Source organism: Mastacembelus armatus, chromosome 5 (genome assembly GCF_900324485.2).
Source record: "Mastacembelus armatus chromosome 5, fMasArm1.2, whole genome shotgun sequence".
Taxonomy (NCBI): Eukaryota; Metazoa; Chordata; class Actinopteri; order Synbranchiformes; family Mastacembelidae; genus Mastacembelus; species Mastacembelus armatus.
Window position 1 is genome coordinate 24,581,908 of NC_046637.1, and position 20,333 is coordinate 24,602,240.

General features: G+C 40.7%; 2 protein-coding genes across 6 annotated transcripts; both read left to right on the forward strand.

Annotated features, from left to right (window-relative positions):
* Positions 1-2,948: 2,948 nt before the first annotated feature.
* Positions 2,949-6,679, forward strand: LOC113130766 (keratin, type I cytoskeletal 18-like). 2 transcript variants are annotated; one of them, XM_026307608.2, is made up of 7 exons: positions 2,949-3,506; positions 4,711-4,793; positions 5,045-5,201; positions 5,300-5,464; positions 5,550-5,675; positions 6,012-6,284; positions 6,411-6,679. In XM_026307608.2, the coding sequence occupies exons 1-6, from the start codon at positions 3,048-3,050 to the stop codon at positions 6,234-6,236; spliced, it is 1,215 nt and encodes a 404-aa protein (XP_026163393.1). In that variant the 5' UTR covers positions 2,949-3,047; the 3' UTR covers positions 6,237-6,284; positions 6,411-6,679. The 2 variants fall into 2 exon arrangements, with proteins under 2 accessions (XP_026163393.1, XP_026163392.1); XM_026307607.2 differs by having other exon boundaries at positions 2,950-3,506; positions 6,012-6,232.
* A 1,162-nt stretch (positions 6,680-7,841) lies between these two features.
* Positions 7,842-19,670, forward strand: eif4ba (eukaryotic translation initiation factor 4Ba). 4 transcript variants are annotated; one of them, XM_026306718.1, is made up of 15 exons: positions 7,842-7,854; positions 9,709-9,849; positions 10,731-10,936; positions 11,751-11,867; positions 12,113-12,167; positions 12,315-12,461; positions 12,643-12,807; positions 12,990-13,130; positions 13,438-13,699; positions 13,867-13,955; positions 14,227-14,488; positions 14,653-14,690; positions 16,388-16,517; positions 16,949-17,021; positions 17,207-19,670. In XM_026306718.1, exons 1-15 carry the CDS (start codon positions 7,842-7,844, stop codon positions 17,282-17,284), a joined length of 1,917 nt encoding a protein of 638 aa, XP_026162503.1. In that variant the 3' UTR covers positions 17,285-19,670. The 4 variants fall into 4 exon arrangements, with proteins under 4 accessions (XP_026162503.1, XP_026162504.1, XP_026162505.1 ...); XM_026306719.1 differs by having other exon boundaries at positions 14,662-14,690; XM_026306720.1 differs by lacking the exon at positions 16,388-16,517.
* Positions 19,671-20,333: the final 663 nt, after the last annotated feature.

The window sequence follows — 20,333 nt, forward strand, 5'->3', positions numbered from 1 at the left end:
TTTCTCATGGACAGTCAGCTAATCTACTTCACGAAGCGATCCACACTGCAGTAGCAGCATAGTAGTGATGACAACTGTGGTCCAGACAGAAACACAGTAACTTTACTAACACTGGTGATTCTCTAAACTGTCCTTCTAATGCCCTCACAAGGTTTACACTTGGTTATATGTGAAATGTCTATACAATTATCAAATGGAGTCCCCTGAGGAAAATTCTTATTTGTATTTGGCTTTAACTTGCCATCTTTAGGCAAAAATTTCATTTTGTCCATTACTCCTATGGGTTTGCAACCCAGCCTTTCTGTGTGGAGTTTGCATGTTCTCCCTGTGCTTGTGTGGGTTTTCTCCAGGTACTCTGGTTTCCTCCCACAGTCCAAAAACATGTATGTCAGGTTGATTGGTGACTCTAAATTGCCCATAGGAGTGAGTGTGAGTGTGTGAGGTTGTTTGTCTCTATGTGGCCCTGTGATGGACTGGGGACCTGTCCAGGGTGGACCCCTGCCTTTCACCCAGAGAGAGCTGGGATAGGCTCCAGCAGATCCCCGTGACCCTGGCTTTCAGGAAAAAAGCGGGTATAGAAGATGGATGGATTACTCCTTTGTAAAATAAAAGTAGTCTATTGGACCAGTTCTAATTCATTTTTTATTTAATGTCCTTCTGTGAAACGTCCTTGTGCTAGAAATGAACATGACATCCCAGGGAGAAAATGTCTCTTAGCTGCCACATTTCACTAATGTCTGATGTGTGACCCTTGCACTAGAACTGGAACTGGAACATAGGTTCACATAACAGCATATACACATATCATCTGGATTTTGGGTATCTTGATGCATTGTTGAGGAAGTAATCAAGAAAGGAAGGGAGAATGTAAGAAAAATAGCGTGTGTGAATCACACTCACGTGCCTGTCTGCATCCTTCTTGCATCTGTCAGGGTGCACACAAGCAAATGCATAAATATGCATATTCATCTATGCAAATAGATATTTTGACTTTTTATAGAAGTCTGTGGGTGTGCTCATTCTGCAGTAGAGCTTGAGGAAAGGAAACCAAAGATAAATAGGGAAGAAACTGAAGTTCATACAAGGCCACACAGACTGAGAACATCCAAGATTTGTAAAGCACATAAACTCCTGGAGTAGTTTCTAAAATCCTGCTGTGTGATAGAATGACTCATGGGCTCCGTCGTCTCATCGTATCCACTTTTCTTTTTTTTCTTGTCCTATCTAATAAAGAGGTGTGCAACTCATGATCAGTCAAAATAAGTTCCTGTTTTTGTTGCCAACACACATTCAACCAAAATAAAAACAACAGGGACACTGGCATGAGGTACGAAGTTCCTCTTTATATCTGCCTGCGTTTGTCACAGGCCACAGTAGCTGGTGATTCCTTTGCTTTTTCCCTTGTGACTGTGTATATGCTCCTTCTCATTCTTATTCAGTGCCACTGAAAGATCAGGAAATAAATGCTCACCCTATGGCCGTGGACTGGGTTGAAGTTGTGTCAAGTACGACAGACACTGCAATTCGATCAACCATGAAGGTGAGGTAAGACCAGGAAACAGATGTGTCTGATCTCAGAGAGGGGTGTGAGTCTTTGCCATGTTATCCCTAGTGGTGGTTCTTTTAGTTGTGTTACTCAGTCCCCTGTGGTAAGTCTGAAAAGCTACTCTGAAAAAAACTTTAGTCTCACTTAAATCTATATGAATCTTTCCAGCGTCATGCCAGAACATAGCATATTTTTTTTTGTTTTGTTTTCTGTTTTGTTTTGTTTTTTAGAAAAATAAGAAAGTGTTTATTTTTCATTTGTCAAATGTGTTTTGTGTGTTTGTTTTCAAAAATGCAGAAAAATGTTTTCAGAAAAACAAAACATAAAGAATATAATAATCCCAGTTCACAAAAGAACCATGAAAAAAAGGTTTCCTTTCACACTGATATATCAAAGTCTGTTCTCATGACAGGTACCACAGGTACTGTGAGACTACAAAGACAATTGTTCCTCATTCTTCAACAGGAGTGATTTGTGCAGATAACGCCTATAGCATGATTGGTGAATGAGGCCAGATTTTCTTTCCCTACAATTGTACATTGGTCTAGGTATCAGCTAACCTTTCTCTGTCAGGCATCTAATCTCGTGTAGGGCATTCTGGTTATATCTGAAGCTTGGGTGTCCCTGAGTTTGCTTTTAAACCTGGCATGTTTTATTGTTAGTACTGTTCACCCACTTTATTGTGTGTTGAAATTTGAGCACGATTGTTTGCATTTTACTTATAATAGCCTTCTGGCTGCAGTTCCTATGATAAACAATTCAGAGTGATGGTAAAGATATTTCTCCATAACTATTACTTCGAGCATTTAAGCTAGTAAAAACTGTTCCCCTACTATATTTGTTTTAGCTACAACTAATGGAATCTGTGCTGGAGCATATCAGACTTTCTTTGTTGTCTAGATAGGAAAGTTGATCATTTTTGTTTGTTTTGGAGCCTGGCTGACCACAAACTTAGAAACTATGCAGCAAACAGTAAACCATATGATTTCCAGGGTAAATCCAACCCACTTTCCTTGCATGCTTACAAATTAAACCTTTTCTTGGCAGAGAATATTATGGTCTCTAGTTTTCTCTGATTAATCATGTACTTTATGCTGAACAACATGTCTATTACTGCTTTATTTCACTTGTTATTAACTGTGGCTTATGAGATCTCTATAGTTCAGCCAATGAAACTGATTTGTTGTGGTTACACAAATGTGAATGTTTTCACAACAGAAAATGCCTCACATATTTCCTTGGAGACATAAACCACAATGTACGTTAAAAAAGGGAACATGTGGGTGAGTGAGCACATGAGCAAGCAGGCAGGGGGAGCAGGAAAGAAAGACTGGGGAGATTTTGAAGTGGGCAGGGTCTGAGAGACCAGCTGTGACTGAGGGAGAACAGGAGTATAAGTTCCCCACTTCCCACTGCCAACGTCACTTTCTAAGCCGGCCAGCAGCAAGCTTCCACATTTCATTTTTCACATCATTCTCTGTCGTGCCAGAACTTCTTCAAAATGAGTTTTAGAAGATCCAACGTGCAGCAGATGCCTTCTACACACATGTCCTTTAGCCGTGCTACACCCAATTACCGTGCTGTCAGCATTCACGGTGGTGCTGGTGGATATGGCACCCGCATTTCCTCATCTTCACTGCAGTCCGGTGCCCCATTCACCTCTTCTTCAACTGCCTTCAAGCTGAGCAGTGGAATGGGTGGTGGTACGGGTGCAGGTTTTGGTGGTGCTGGTGCATCTGTGGCAGCTAGTGATAGTGCCCATGCTGGGATCCTGGGCAATGAGAAGGGAGCCATGCAAAACCTGAATGATCGCCTGGCCAACTACCTGGAGACGGTGAGGAATCTGGAAAAGGCCAATAGGGAGCTGGAGATGAAAATTATGGAGGCTCTGGAGAAGGGGGGGCCCGACATGAGAGACTACAGCAAGTATGAACCCATAATTGATGATCTACGCAAAAAGGTAAGCATTAAAACAAATACTGGCCATTAAAATAGATAAAAATTGTGCATGAAGTGTTTTCTAAAACTGGAAAATTGTAGTTATTGGTCAAAGTCTTTGATATTGCTACAAACTCAGAAAATGTGATGGCACTCCACATCACAATGTTTAATGTTTAATAAAGTTTGATGTTTAATACAATGAACTGTATCAAAGTTATTTCCATGCTCTTCAATTATTTATTGAAGGCCTAAGGTTGAAAATGAAGCCTGAGAACACTTACAAAGGTGGTGGCAGAATTTCTTTTGTAGGTTATCAAATTTCCACCAAGATAATGTAGGGTGTGGTTGCTCAGGGCCAACCCTCCCCCCATAAAACTGATTTGTTCCACAAAATGGCCCAAACTTCCTCTGATGAATCACCAACACGAGGATATCATGAGAGACATGCTGAAATGCTCTCAAACAACCCTCTCCAGACAAAAGAATTTCTAAAAGGTCCTAAATGCTGATTCTAGCATGCTCTGCTGTACGAGGACCTCAATGTGAAACAGATGTGTGGTATCTTGGGCTACCAGTGTGTGAATTCTGTGTGTGTGTGTGGGAGGGGGGGCTGCAGTGGTTGTATAACAATCAGCCCCAGTTTGCAGAGTCAAATGTCACATTCTTTTGTAGACTGCAGTTCTTCATTGTCACATAGTGGCATATTGATGGTGGCGCTCGAAATATAAAGGAAGATGTATTTCCCCTTTCCTCTGAGAGAGGATACAATGGGCACATAAAAAGTACTAACTCACAAACACAGATGGGACTAGCACAGCTGCATGAAAACTGGAGTGAAAAAAAAAATCCTTCAATGTGTGTGAAGTATTCAGACAGGAAACCCACGTTTCCAACAATGCTAAAACAAACCAGATTCTCTTTTGGCACTTGCTGTTCCTTTTTTTTTTTTATTTAATGTTGCTATGGATTATTGTGCAGCATAAATCTGAGTCTGCTATTGTTACATAAGGGAAATAGTGATCCAAATCATGTGTTCATTTCTGTGGTTGTGTAAAACTTCTAGCAGATAATGATTTGAGCAAACCAGTGTTCTGCTTCAATTGAACCGGCTTCTAGGGCCTAATTAGTTTCTAATTAGAAAAATTAGGAAAAGCCAAACAGACAACTTTTTTACATAACATCATGAATTAGGTCATTTTGTCATTAATTCTTTTTCTGTCCAGATCTTCGAGAAGATATCAGAGAACGCTCGTTTTGTTCTGCAGATTGACAATGCCCGTCTTGCTGCTGATGACTTCAAAGTGAAGTAGGAGGTTTTATATTTAATCTCAGTGTAATTTATATTACTTTATAGGTTTATCTGATATAAATGAGTTACATCTAAGTTCACACTCCACTTCCTATATAAACTTTATACTGCTTTGGTGTCAACAAATTAGAAACTTCGGAATTTCTGCAGCAGCAGGACTGTATCTTCATTATGTTTTTAAAGATGCTGGTGTGTGACTATTAGCTGGCTGTGTGTTTAATACAATTACTGTCTGTACACTCTTACAGGTTTGATAATGAGATAGCAATTCGCCAGTCTGTGGAGGCTGACATTGCTGGGCTGAAGAAAGTCATAGATGACACCAACATGAGCCGGCTGAACATCGAGAGTGAGATAGAGGCTGTGAGGGAAGAGCTCGCCTTCCTGAAGAAGAACCATGAGAATGTGAGTTTACAGTCCAACCTTATATATTACTATTACATTCTGTCCTATATGTTTTTGTTCATTTCTCCGTCTCTGCTGTCCTCTGTTTTTTTCTGTAGGAGGTGATGGAGCTGAGGAATCAGATTACCCAATCAGGCGTGCAAGTGGATGTAGATGCTCCCAAAGGTCAGGACCTGGCACAGATCATGGAGGACATGAGGGCCAACTATGAGAAGATTGCTATGAAGAATGCAGAAGACCTCAAACGATGGCATGAAAATCAAGTAATGCAATTCTCAAAATGGTGATCACAAATAAGCACACCTCAGAATTAGTGTTTTTGCCTAACATCTTTTTTCACTCTGTCAGATTGCAGATGTACAGGTGCAGGTGTCACAGAACACAGAAGCTCTTCAGGGGGCCCAAATGGAAAAGAATGACTTATCCAGACAGATACAAACACTTGAAATTGAACTTGCATCTCAACAGAGTTTGGTAAGGAGGCATTTTACATTCATGTGCCTTTTTTCATTCATCTTATTTGCAAGCATTAAATAATCACATCCCCTCATTAGACTCCAAAGTGTTGCTGCAACATTTGAGTCTTCACCTGTGCATATACTTCATACATAACATACATTGCATTACATTTCATTACATAGCATGCACTCAGAATTTCTCTCATATTGTTTTGAGAAGCAGCAAATATTTTCCACATAATATTTTCCACAAAGGTTGGAGCTTTCCCATGGCCTTCCAATTAGAATTTGCTTGACTAAGCTATTTTTGGGAAAAACTCACCCTCATGTCTTCTTTTCAATCCTTTCTTAGAAAGCCTCCTTAGAGGACACACTACGCAACACAGAGCTACGAAACAACATAGAGATGGAAAAGTACAATGCCACCATTATGCACCTGGAAGGGGAGCTGACCAACTTGCGTGCAAACATCCAGCAACAGACACAAGATTATGAGGTGCTACTTAACATGAAGATGAAACTGGAGGCTGAGATTAGCACTTACAAGAATCTTCTGGATGGTGGAGACTTCAAGTAAGAGATACAAAGAGGGGGAAGAGAAAAAAAAAAGATTGAGGTGGTGGAGGTGAATAACTGTAGTCACTTGTTATTATGGTTTGCATGGATAAGTATAAATATATCATGAATATTCAGCATGAATCACAATGTGAATGTTCTGAAAGTCCAAATGTCTCATCTGTGTTTTGCACAGGCTGCAAGACGCACTGGATGAGCTGGCAGCCACAAACTAATTTGGAACAAAGGATCAGGGACCATTTCAACAATGAAAGCACAACAACCCACAGCTATTAATTATGAAAAATTCCTTGCTGGTTTATTCAAATAAAGCCATTTTTGAAGCAAGACCAAATATAAACTGTAAATTGTGAATGAAAACATTCTTCCATTCTTTCACTTTAAAAGCACCATGACCTAAACCAGAAGCTAAATTAAATGAATAAAACTGCTTCTTGACCCACAGTCACAACTCTTCTGCATTTGTTATTGTTACATAATGTAGTATGTGCATTTTTAGTTTTAGGATAAGCTGTCATATTTATTGTGTAATCATAGCACACATGCATCTCATCAAATAATAATATAGATTAAAATCTAAGTTTAAGGGAATTACATGATATGGATACGTAGATCATTATTTTCTTTTTAGTGTTGACAGAAGAACCGCACTCAAAAAAGCAACAGTGAGCAATTTCATTTTTTATAGCTGGCTTCATTATGAAATGCACACACAATACTTAAAGCTGTAATAACTTACGTTTGTACACTAGGGGGCAAAAGAACTTTTAAAAAAAAGAGTCAGGAGAAACATTCCTGAAATTTTACTGTGGTAACAGACTAACAAACACATCCAGAAAACACACAATGTCATTACTGTTTCTTTCTATTGGAAATGATAAATTGGCCTTCTAGTTCTGCAGCTGACTGGTTAACAAAATGAGGACTTAGTTTTGAAATCAAGCAGAAACCTAGATATTGAATAGAAATCAACATTTGAATAATGCATTCAAATGCATTATATCTATGTTACTATCTAGTTATTAAATAATAAAAACAGTCAGCACATGCACATAAACACATACATGTGTCTGTAGTTGAAAGCAGGCTAACTAAATACTCAAGTATTTGTGCACTACTATTGTGCTAAACATTACTATTGAACTTTTACTGACTATTTGCACGTTAAACTATTGTATACTTAGATTACATAGGGGAGATGTTTTTCTGTCTAACTTACATTCATCAGTCACAGCTATAGTTTTGAATTTTTTATCATTTTTCTCCTGGCTTTTTTAACGTTTTGAATTTTTAATGATGCCACCATGAACTTGCACAAATCAAAGGAGCCTATAAGTGTTTACAATGTCACAGCTCATGTAGGAGACAGATACATAGCAAAGATATATATGAATATTTAATAGAGTTTTTAGGTGCGAGAATAGGCAAGTGAGAAAAGAGAGAGAAACGTGGCCTTTTGCAGGGGAAGCATCAGTCACTGTGAACGAGCAGATGTGGGTCAGTAAACAAGGGAGGAGACGGGCAGGCCCGTGAACGGCGATGCGCGCTCCCGATGATAAACCTCTGACGCCTTCATCCGGGAACTACTACGAACTCGCTCTCCAACATGGCGGCGTCAGGTGAGGTTTATGTGGGTGAACGATCTGGGTCGGATGGGGGATTTTCAGAGGGTTATACGTCGATATAGTTAACACATCGAGGTTGCGGGTTGTCGATGTTTTATGTCTTGATGATTGGGGCAGTTGTCTGCGTGTATAAACAGGTTTGTCGGTTGTTTCGGCCCGGTAAAGGCAGAACTGCTGGAGAAAGACGAATGAACGACAATTTACCGTCCGGATTACACGCGGTCTTTTCTCGTGGGTGGTGTTGTTGGGACGTTTGGGGTGTCCACCTCCGAGTTCGAGCAGTATTGTGTGAATTGGACAGCGTGTGGCGTGTTAGGACGGGTTTGTAACTACGTGCGGAACTGGCACATTGTATGTCCGCTCGCCGTGGCGCTCGGAGCGGACAGGCAACCGGCGCAAGCGCGTTTCGCGGAGGAGGGGTTGGGCCGAGGAGTCCGGGCTGCCCGAGGAGTCTCCCCACGTGTGCAGCTTAACTCCCTGGTATCGACGTTTGATGAAACGAAGCAGCTGGGCCCGTCGGGTTTCACCCTTAACACTCCCCTGGCAGCTTCACAACTTTGAGCCGACCCGTCCGGCCGGCCGAGTCCTTCTCCAGTGATGGCGCACTTGGATCGTGCCGCTGCGACGTGCGCTAGGCCCTGAAACCTAGCCAGCTAAGCAGGGAGACTTGTACAGTCAGCAATCATTTGCTGACTAAGCCCACATAAAGACAAAAGAGACCTAGTAAGATAGCAATCAGCCCATGTGCACGTTTCGCCTAATAGCCGAGCGCTGGCCCTGCTGCAGTTTAATGCAGCGCTAGCAAAAGTCACTGTGCCAAAATTAATGTTATGCAGCTCATAGCCCGATAATGTCACGTTAGTAAGACACTTAGGTTACGATCTGTTGGTGTACAGAGCAGTTAGTCAGGGCCACCTATTTAGGCCTGTTAATTGTAAACAATGACTCTGCGTTTTGTACTGGGAGAGAGTTAGGAACCATGTGTGTTGTTGTCTGTGGGGGACAGGTTTTGTAGTGATGTGGGTAAAGAATGTCCTGACAGCTGGGCTTTTCACAAAAAGCTCCCAGCCAGCTCTGTGGCTCCCCTCTTTCTGCCTCAGAGCAAAACAACCCAAGCCTGCTCTGTGAGCCGTGAGCGAAGCCCCAACTGTTTGCCTTTTAGACACACACTGCGAAGAAGGTTCTGCAGTCTGCGGTATTCATGGAGTCAGACTACAGGATATATTCCTCAACATGCAGCGAGCATGCAGCCTGGTGGTTTGAACATGTTACACCAGGCTCTTCGCTTTAATGATCTGCTGAGCAGTGACAGTTGCACAGACAAACCACTCCCTGTGTGTGTTTACTATCCAATAGGAAAATACGTCAGTATTTTTGTTATCACTCATTGCAGTCTCCTTATCTGGCTTGCTGAGATGCAGCTGTCCACGAGTGGACACACACACAGAGAAGAGTCTCTTAAAAATCAGACTGTTAATTGTGTTGGTGTTTAAAGAATGAGGCATACATTTCACTGTGTTAATGATTATATTTTACTCGAAAATATAATTTTCAAAATTAAAGTTGAAATGAAATCTATGCCATGATGTTTTTTGATACTAATTATATTTTGCATATCCTCTATCACATTTGCAGTTATTCCCAAGCTCGGTGTGTGTGTGTGTTTAGCCACCTGTAGTTTTGAAAGCAAATTGGTTAAATGTATCAAACAAACGTAAAAGTGTATTATTAAAAATCTGTATGATGTGAATAGGAGCTCTAAAGACTTTATGGATTTATGTGGAAAATGAAGCCAAAGCTCAACCTTTCTTCCTGGCTGACTGTGTTGTGTGTTCATTATTTCTGAAGGTAAGAAGACTAAGAAGAAGGGGAAGACCCTCACTCTCACCGACTTCCTGGCAGAGGACAGCGGAGGCAGTGGTGTGGCCCCCAGTTACCCACCCAAGTCCACTAGCTGGGCAGATGAAACTGATGACCTGGATGGAGATGGTGAGCACACAGTGAAATGTACACATGAAGGCATAATCTTGCATACATACATTTTTTTTTCTCTCATATCTCGCTAGTAAGGCAAATATTATCCATCTTGGTTGTTTCAATGTAGAGAAATGAAAATAGTCAATTGGTAATATGGCAAAAAGAACATATCGGGCAGATTAGTGTACCTTTAGCAAACCACAGGTGAGAACACCAGTATTTCAGTTTAGATATGACAACATATGTATTGTCAATGCTTGGTTCTGAATCTCAATTTCTCCACTACAAGCATGCATATTCTGCTATTTTTTCCCTCCATGCCTGAGCAATATATCATGCTGCACATCACATGATCACGTTACCACATGATTTGTAGCTAGTTCTTTTTTACAGAAAGTGTGGAAAACAAGTAGTTTGACATTTGTCCTAGTGCTTCTCCTGTGTATTTGGATGTTTCTTAGTAATATTAAATGTTAATAATAATTATTACATTATTATTGTAAGGTCTTGGTTCCCTTTTGCTTATTTGCTTGTCTTTATCTAGTAATTCCAGCAGCTGAACTACCAGTTATTAAATAGAACATAAGTTGTTGTTCATTAACTGATAGGAAGATTGTGAGAGGTACAGTGATTGTCAGCAGCTATTTTAATAATCTGTGGAAATTGGAAAATTGGAAATGAAAATGGAAATTGACTGTTTCTAGCTTCTTAAATTCTGGGTTTTCTTTATTCTTCGTGGTAAACTGAATATTTTGTAATGGATTGTTGGTTGGCCAAAATGAGACGTGTCACATTGGCTTATTCTCTGATATTATTAGAGACAAAATCACGGGCATATAGATTAATCAAGTACATAGTTACAGCCCTTAATTTCTCTCTGCTCTATTCTCCAGTCTCGACTTCATGGCACACGGAGGAGGATACGTACCGGGCTCCACCCATTGATCGCTCCATCCTACCCACAGCTCCCCGTTCCGCCCGAGAACCCAATATCGACCGGTCTCGACTGCCCCGCAGCCCACCTTATACGGCTTTCCTTGGCAACCTGCCCTATGATGTCACCGAGGACTCGATCAAAGATTTCTTCCGTGGCTTGGCAGTAGGTGCAACAAGCACATGCCGTGTAACATATAACACACAACACTTAGTTACTGTTATTTGCAGCTTTTTGCAGTGAAAAACAGTGAAACTCAAGTGACAGTTTCTGTCTTTGTTGCTCTTTACAGGAGCTGTAATCAGAATTTAACGGTGTAATCAATATCCAGTTATATTTTCATGTCATGTCATTTAAACCTTTTACATTTCTGAAGTGCTTTAGTGCACACCAACACACCAGCCCTTGAGCTGCTGTAATTTCTTTAGTAAGTAAAACTGGGGCACAGAGGTCAGCCTTTTTTGTTTCCCTGTATCTGCACTCAGATCTTTATGTATCTTTATGTAATATTTTGACGACATTCAAGGAAAATACATCAGATGTTTCTATGCTAGTGTCCTCGTGTAGCCAGTATTATTGGAGAAAAAAATCTTTTGCAGAAACCAGCCATGGTGTCCTTTTCCAGTAACAGCAAAATGTTCAGTGTGGCCATAAAAGTCATCCTGAACCTGTGATTACTCATACAGCAGCCTTAGTAATTGTAACATATTTTGGTAAGACTCATTGCTTAAAATAATTACAGCCATGCAGTTGAACTAATGTGTCACATTGCAGTTCAAGTCACAGTACTGACTTGAAAAATATTTGGTGGGGAAGAAATTGATGACAAATATTCTCATCTGGAATTTCCCCCATCCCAAATCTTCACTTTTTTTTTATATGAGTACAGCTTTTTATCTTTCCTGATCTTGGGTGATCCGTTTAATGTGGGGTCTAGATCAATGCCTTCACTCTTGTGTTATTTAATCATCTTCTCCAGATCAGTGCAGTGCGTCTGCCTCGAGAGCCCAGTAACCCAGAGAGGCTGAAAGGCTTTGGCTATGCTGAATTCGATGACGTGGAGTCCCTCCTGAGGGCTCTCAGTCTCAGTGAGGAGGTGAGAGGATGTATTGAAAACTGGGTGTCATGTTTACTTATGGCACTAAATTAATATACATGTGTGCTGCTTTCCCTCTTGCTGTATTTGCACAATTAAGTCTTAGATTAGGAATTCTTTATTGGCCATAGTATATAATAATAGAAAAAATCCTTATAGCTGTATTAGGAATGATGGTTTCTGTCTTATAAAACTGTATATGGGAGAGTCACCAACTGTTTTCATCTCTCTGTTCACGCCAACAGAACTTGGGAAACCGAAGGATCCGTGTGGATATTGCAGACCAGTCTAATGATAAAGGTGCAGGGCTTGTTTTTTTTTTTTTTTTGTTTGTTTGTTTGTTTTTCCCCTTTCGTGTCCTTTCTAGTTATTTAGCAAATTGAAGTACACCCCTCAACCTTCCTATTGTGTAATTATATTTAATGTCTTCTGTTCTTTTCATTACAGAGAGAGACAGTGGACTTATGGGAGGCCGTGACAGAGGTGGACGGATGGCAGATGCAGGTCCTGACAAGACAGACAGTGACTGGAGAGCTCGGCCAAGTGCAGATGCTGACGATGGACCTCCCAGGAGAGATGATGCCTTTGGAGAGAGTGAGTCAGAAATGGCTTTGTTTGTCCTTTAACATTCATATTAAATATAATCCTTTAGTAGCTTTTGTGTAGATTGGGCTAACGCATTTTCCTGGTAATACTCTCCAACTTTTCAGTTGTAAAGCAAACTGCAGGAATTCCATATGTAAAACCACATCATTATCCTCTTATCCTGTTGCAGGATCACGGGACCGTTATGAGTCAGATCGTTACAGAGATGCTCCACGGCGGGACAGCGAGCGTTATGATGGAGGTAGAGACCGCTACCGGGATCGCTATGACGACAGGGACCGTAGGGAACGATTTGAGGACAGGGACCGCAGGGATCGTTATGACGACAGAGGAGGTGAGTACTTGCACGTGCTTAGGTTTGTTCATTCTTAAGCAAATTATTTTTTAATCACCTATTTGTCTAGCTGCAGCCTTAATTCAGCTGGTGACTACATACTGATGATGTTTCCTGTTTATCTTCAGGTTTCTATTGCAATCTTACCTCTTTTCTCCCCTGGCTTTGTGCCTTCCTTCTAGGTTATGACTCTCGTGGTGGTGGAGGTCGTCGTGCCTTTGGCAGTGGCTTCCGCCGTGATTATGAAGACAGTCGGGGTAGCAATGACCGCTATGGGGACCGGGACCGTTATGGTGAGCGTGATGAGCGCCGTGAGGAGAGAGGTGAGTGTTCAGAGTATTACTGCGAGCATTACTTACTATCTCAAATAAGACTGTTGTTTGTATATGCAAAAGCTTTTGTCAATAATCTTTGTGTTCTGTATTTGCCATAAATGCAATTAACATACTGTAAATGAAAATCATGTTTGCCATCAGACTTAAATTATGTTGTCATAGTTTCAAACTCCAATCAGAAATTGAGGCTTTGTTTTTTGTCAAATTAGAGTAGTGTGACTGTGCAACACTATCTTCTAATATTGATACCCACACTGCTCTATTTTAATATTGCCCTTTCCTGTGCTCCCTCCAGCTCCTCAGCAGAGACCCAAGCTCAACTTGAAGCCCCGTAGTGTGCCCAAGGAGGAGGAAGGTAGCAGCGGGGGTGGTACTTCCCCGGCTGCTGCTCCGAGCTCCAGCAGCAGGGCCTCGTCCATCTTCGGAGGGGCCAAGCCAGTTGACACAGCAGCGAAGGAGCGTGAGGTGGAGGAGAGGCTGAAGAAAGAGGAAGAAAGACTGCAAAGGCAGCTGGAGGAGGACAAAGGCAGGGGACCTGACAGAAAGATACGAGACAGGTCAGGCATTGTTCATTAAATGATCTTTGATGAGGGGGTGGCTTATTTTTGTTGTTTATAAAGTTGAAGTACAGTTTTTAAATATTCAGTATTTTACAAGGAGTTCATGCTTAAATATATATTTCAAAAGACCTGGGGTAAACCTTTTTTTTTTCTTCTGTTCTCAGGGACCCGAGCTGGCGCAATGAGGAATCTCATCCTGAGCGATTTCGCTCAGGAAGTGAGTCTTCACAGCAAGGAAGCACATCTGGAAGAGGTGAGACACCTCTGCATTTCATTTTGGAAGAGCTTAAGGAATATGAATTTTTGTGTGGTAACTGAAGAAGCAATATTGCACTTCTCTGCAACGTCTATGTTTTTTTACATCAGATGTATTTAAACTCATAGTACCTCTGTTCAGTTTGGGACTGAAACTTTCTTTTGCACTTAAAATAGTTTTATAAGAATAGAACGTCCATTGCTACCTCGACTGTCATCATAATCATGGCAGGATAAAAACTTAAAATAGGCTCTTTTTCTTCCACCAGGGTCCCGGTGTCGAGACAGTGAGCGCTCTGGGGAAAATGAGGTTTTCAGTGGGAAAGAAGGTGAACCCTCCTCCCCTGGGACCTCCCCACGGCCCCCTTCTGTCAATTCATCCAAGGAGCCGCTGAAGGTGATGCCTGCACCTCCTCCAAAGGAGAATGCCTGGGCCAGAAGAAGTGCAGGCTGCACAGGCTCTAGTGAAGGTGATGGACGACCTCCGGTCTCTCCTGTCTCTCCAAGTGGTTCAACTCCTCCTAAGCTCAGGTGAGATTACAGTTGGGACCTATGTATGTAAATCTTTCAGGAATGTAATTTCCAGAAACAGCTATTTAAAAAAAAAAAAAATTCTCCTCAAGCACAAACGATTTTCACAGTTCAGTTTTGTATACATCTCCTTGACAGTTCTTACTTTCTCTCTTTCTCTTTAGCTCTGCAAGCTCTGCTGATGAAAGAGGGTCTGGAAAGGGTAAGGCCTACTGATGAGTGTTGGGAACAATGGGCATTTATCCCAACCCCAGTGTAGAATACAAATACAATTGTGCAATCTACCTTCACCTATAGACAAGGACAAAGGACATGGAAGTAAAGCATTTATGTGAACAAAAACGATATAATAATGGAAAGAGTCACATTAGCAATCCTGTAAGCCTGTGATTGTACATAAGTAAACACAGTTGGTGGATAGATGAAAATGAGGCATTGGCTGAATCTCAGTTCCCTTATTTTATCGTTCCTCTGTCCTTGGTCAACCTGGAAGTTGTTCCAGTCCACAATGATGAAGGATCTTCCAAAAATCTTATTTGTGCTCTGAGGAGCTAGGAGGCTGTCTGATGGAGCCCAACCAAGGATACGCCAGTGCATCCTTGGCAGAAATCTGTTACAAATTGACATGCCCTTTTTCAGAAATCAGTTTTGTGATTAGACGCTTCAGATTGGGGATCAGAGAAAAAGACGTCTATCTCTTAAAACACAGGAAACGTGAATGCAATTAGTGGAATTGGTATTTACGCTGTGTTAGTGTTCTTAAGTCCTTACTACTAGCTGGGCAGAAATCCAAAATTTAATGCCAGAGGAGAGGCCTTGTTTAACTTAATTAAAGCAGTTTTAGCTTCTGTGTAGAGAGCATTTCAGACTCTCTGAGCTCAGCTCTACTTTGTCAAACTGGACTGAATATTTTGTCATTCATGCTTTGAGCTAAAAGTTAGCATGCTAACACCCACAACTACTGGATGGCAACATGTTCACTACAGTGATGACACTGTAATATGAGCATATTAAACATCAGCTATAAGTTATAGCTGATGCTGATGGAAATGTACTGATTAGTTCGTTGCATGGGCTTTAATTTAACCGTTTATTTGGCAATAAGCTGAATAACATGGAGTTTTACACACAGCAAAGGCATTAGAATTCATTCATCCTCCTGTATTTCATGGTAGTCCATCCAGTAGTTTTTGAGATATGTAACGTGGCTTGTGTTTGACTGAATGAACCAACTGGCACTGCTGTCTAGTGTGCGTTTTTTTTTTTGTTTGTTTTTTTTTTTGTTGTTGTTTTTTTTTTTTTTTTTTGTTTCATCAAGACTAGAAAATCCTGGGAATGATGAGATGTGAGGGCAGCTTTGAGCTTACTTTGACTTTGTTTTGAATGCTTTCTGCAAAGCGAGATCAGGTCTAACAGGAGTAGGTCATGAACTTGCTGTTGAGAGTGTAGTCATTACCGGGGGAGAACAGATGTCACACTTGCTGTCTCTGTATGCATATGATGCATAATATGCACCATATACAAATATAATACAGAAAAACTATCATTCTGATTATTCAACCTTTTAATAAGAAAAAAAAAACCCACACAGATCTTAGGTTCAGACTGAAGCAGACTTCCAAGTTTCAGAATAGACTTTACTATTCCGATTATTTGAAAACCTTTGACATCACTTGCAAATTGATATTAAACTAAAGTAGCTTTCATTGTTAAGCTCTGCTTGCATTCAGGCAGTTGTGTACCTCTCATTTGGCCCTACATCAGTCACTGCCAATTTTTAAATCCAGCCCACTGGTATTTGATGCTGCAGTGTCTCTATATGCAGTGTGTTGTGACTGTAGTTTACTGTACGAAGACCACAAACCTTCCTTCACTCAACTGTCTGGCTTCTCCTTTAAGATGAGAATAAGGCTGACGGTGTGCGTCGGGACCGGGGGCCCCCGCGGGCACGAGGGGGGTCTGCAGGGCCTGGAGCTGGGCGGGGCCGTGGAGAGGGGCCCAACAGAGACCGAAGAAAGGAGGCAGACAGGTCAGGCATCCAAAGCTAGCAAGTCCAATATAAAAAAATTAAAAAAAAACAGGAGGATGTTTATAGAGAGGCCTTTGCTCCGGTATACGATTGACAATGCGTTCATTGTTCCTGGTGTTATGGTCCATAGGAATAGTAGGAATACTAGGACACCAGGTATGTGTCACCAAATACCAAAAATAGTTAGATACTCTTGATATAACAGAGGAACTATCAACAGCGCAACATAAAGTTCAATGAAAAATTTGGGACATAAGTAAATTTTACTTGTTTTTTTTTTTCTTTTCTTTTCTTTTTTTTTTTAAAATTAATTCTCTGATCAAAGTGGGTTTTATGCTCCAGCTTTAATTTGAGAATTCACAGCACGGGTTAATGTTCAAGTACTGATTTCTGCTGATAAATTTTAGGCTCTGTGTTCATTTTGATCCTAGAAAGGATAACAGAAGAGACCGAGACTCCAGACCACCTCCAGAGCCAAAGAAATACGAAGAAACCCCAACTCCCGTAAGTCCTTAACTAAAGAGTTGTGAAGTTTTATTCTTTCTAAAAGGGTTTTCATGTAGCCCATACCTTAATTAACGGAAATTAAACATTTAACATTGACATCTTTTTGTTGTAGACTCCGTCTTTGTTTAGGGCCTAAAGCTACTGTACTGATTGTTGTGCTATTGTGTTTTGCCCATTTTCAGAAGTTCAGCTCAGCCAGTAAGTACGCCGCTTTACTAATGGATGGAGACCAAGGAGACGATGCCGAAGATGTTGAATAGAGAGAAAATAACCAGACCAGGTCTGAAAGATCAAGAGGAGAAAATGAACGCAGAAAAAAAAAAAATCTCACATAGCTTTGAAAAAAAAAAATCTCCTCACATGGAAGAGGCTCTTGGGGAAGGATATAACCACCTCTCTCCTTTCCTCCTACGAAACTGTCCTTTATTTTCAAACCTCCCACCCTCCCCCCTCCCTGGCCCCAGGACTTTTCAGGTTCTAAAGAATAGTCACATACTGGACTTCTTTTAAATGGGAAAAGGAGTAGCTGACACATGGAAAAATGATGGATAACATTGAATTAATTGTAATAAATAAATGGAAAATGTGGGGAAAAATCAATTTGTATATTTGTGAATCAAAAATGTACGTTTGGACCTTATGACAAGATGTAGCTTACTAAGTTTTTTTTTTTTTATCAATTTTTGACTTACTGACTTGCGTAATTCCTAGATTAATTGCATAACTACTCATTAAAGCTTTTTGTACTTAGTAAGCAGTTTAGTATTGTAAGTTTCATCTTATCAAATTTATCCATGAAAATTAGTCAAGAAAATCTTCAAGAAAAAGTCTTTCAATACAAAACAGTAGTCAAGGATTTTCACATGTGGCTACTTGTTTAACTGCGCTTGTCAATCAAGTATGCACAATTCAACAAATCTTTGATATAATTTCTTCTGGTTCACTCAGTATTGCAATGTGTATAGACCATAGGGCTGCAGGACCGGGTTGTATAGGACCGGGTTGTATGTTGAGACTGAAAGAGAAGCTACCACACAATTCTCAATCTGAGAATCAGTCAAGTGCCATTACTATTATCCCCAGTCACTGTACAGATGTCTGTTTCTACACCTTCTAATGAAATAATCACATCCCTCAAAGGCTCATAGCATTCTCATTTTCAGCTGTCTCAAAGATCCTCTGCAGCTGTCAAAATCATTCACTCCTCCTTGAGTGTGGAATACAAATACCTGGGGAAAGTCTGGAGTTTGGGGTCATTATGTGTTTAAATAGATTGCTGTCATTGTATATGCATGCATTACTGGCGCTACTCAGGCCAAGTTTAAAATGCTGAGATTTAAAGCAGATTTTGTGCTATATAATACAGTAGTTTAAAATGCGGCTCCCCTTTGTTTGCTTGTATTAAAGTCTCCACGTTTGTGACAGTGTGACATTTTACATCACCAAAAAAGTGTCTCAATGTCAGGATGGAGATTTGCATCATGATATGCATCACATTTGTGCCATAAGAACTATTTTTCTTGTCAACTGTTCTCCTGGTGTGGCCTGTGAGACAGAAAATCTCTGGTGTTTCTTCAGTCTTGGCCTCCTGCTGAGTGCCGGGCTCCTGGTGGCAGCTGGTTAGGATCCTGCTGAGTCCCACATCCCACCCACAGACACAGGAGGGCACACACTAGTGTGAGACAGGACACTTCTAGACCCTTTAACAGCAGACATCGGCATACTAGGAACTGACAGTAGGAACATTGGCAGCATATATTTGTCTCAGCATTGTAATAAAAGTGCCTGTTAGTATAGATTTACAAACGTGTCATGTAACATTTACACTCATGGAGTGTGTTGGTGTTGGAGTTAGGTTATTGTGAACCAGAGGTGCCAGCTTCATTACTTTTTAAGGACTGGTCCTGTGTTTGTTCACAAGGCATATTAATTTTGAGTATTTTGTTAATAAACTTCAGCGGCCACACAGGAGGAATAAAGTGTGTGGGTGTAGGACAAAAACATGCTGACTGTCAATGTGTTTCAACTGCCTGCATCATAAAATTAAAACTATATATGGAAATCTGTAAATCATTTACAGTTTTCTGATATTTAGGCTACATCAAAATTGTACAAAAGTTTAAAAAAGTGTCAGCTTAATTTTTCCTACACCTCTGACTGGAATAACAATATTTGGAGAAATTGAACGAAGTCTGAAGGTCATTTGTCTAAACTAGAAAAAAAGACTTAAAAGCCAGGCACTGTGAGGCTATATTGACACAAAAGTGCCCAGTAAAATGCTGATTTCATAACGCTAACATGCTGAAGTTCAGCTGGTAACAGCACTCCATGCGAAAGAGCTGAGGGTGCTGGGAAAGTTGCTAGTTTGTAGGTATCTGATCATACAACATAAAACTACTGAGCGAGTGTTATGTGGTAATGGCACTAGGTGAAACACTGAGGGATCGCCAAATTAAAGTTCATCATGAGCAAAATGTGAATGCCTGTGCTGATTCTGTTATCTGACCTTTCACTCACTGTTTTGGGGGAAAAACATGTTGGAGTGGGTATACCCTGCCCACCCAGCACCAGTGCCCCACTCCTGTTACAGCAGAAGGGGCCTTTCTCCTAAAGTCACTACCTGACTAGAGTTTGAGTCCTTTGGGCTCCATAAATGGCAAATCAAATGAAGTTCGCCATAATTGTGTACTAATGTTATATATAATCTGTTAGGGTGACCTACATGTGTCTGCTGATGTCGCTGTAGTTGTAACACAGACATCTCTGTATGCCTGCAAGTTGCAAAATACATTTTAATGCATGTTGATGTCTTGTTGCCTAATTTAGCTCACAGCCACAGATTTGTCTTACTTTTTAAACCAAAGACTTCATTGTAATGTCTAACCAGAGGCTAAAAACGTGGTTTCAGAAAGAGCTTATTGTTGAAAAGTTTCCCCTCACAGCTGTAAAACCTCCAGCTTAAGGCAGGATTTTGTCCGAAGAGTCCAGTCTGAAGAAATACAGTTATGTGTGTGTTAGAGGAAGGAGAGAACTGTAGTCTGGAGGAATTTACAGAGGGGAGCAGATCGACAATCTAAGCACAGAGCCTATCATTGTTTCCATTTCAGTGGAGCAAACAACTGAGGGAATAAAGAAATGACATTAATGTCCTGTGTCCTATCAAGCTGTGTCATAGACTCCAGTATTTTTATACTCAGTAAAGATTCCGAGACATAAAAAATGGAGAGTTTCTGATTGACAAAAGAAAGAATTTTTTTTAAAGCCTAGACATGCAGACAATCAAATGTCTCTTTCACTCTCTGAAAGAAT

Coding starts and splice junctions, on each gene's coding strand:
- LOC113130766 (XM_026307607.2), top strand. CDS start 3,048: ATGAGTTTTAGAAGATCCAACGTGCAGCAGATGCCTTCTACACACATG. Junction 4,794..5,044: donor GCTGATGACTTCAAAGTGAA/GTAGGAGGTTTT, acceptor ACACTCTTACAG/GTTTGATAATGAGATAGCAA. Junction 5,465..5,549: donor AACGATGGCATGAAAATCAA/GTAATGCAATTC, acceptor TCACTCTGTCAG/ATTGCAGATGTACAGGTGCA.
- eif4ba (XM_026306718.1), top strand. Junction 10,937..11,750: donor ATTTCTTCCGTGGCTTGGCA/GTAGGTGCAACA, acceptor CATCTTCTCCAG/ATCAGTGCAGTGCGTCTGCC. Junction 11,868..12,112: donor CTCTCAGTCTCAGTGAGGAG/GTGAGAGGATGT, acceptor TCACGCCAACAG/AACTTGGGAAACCGAAGGAT.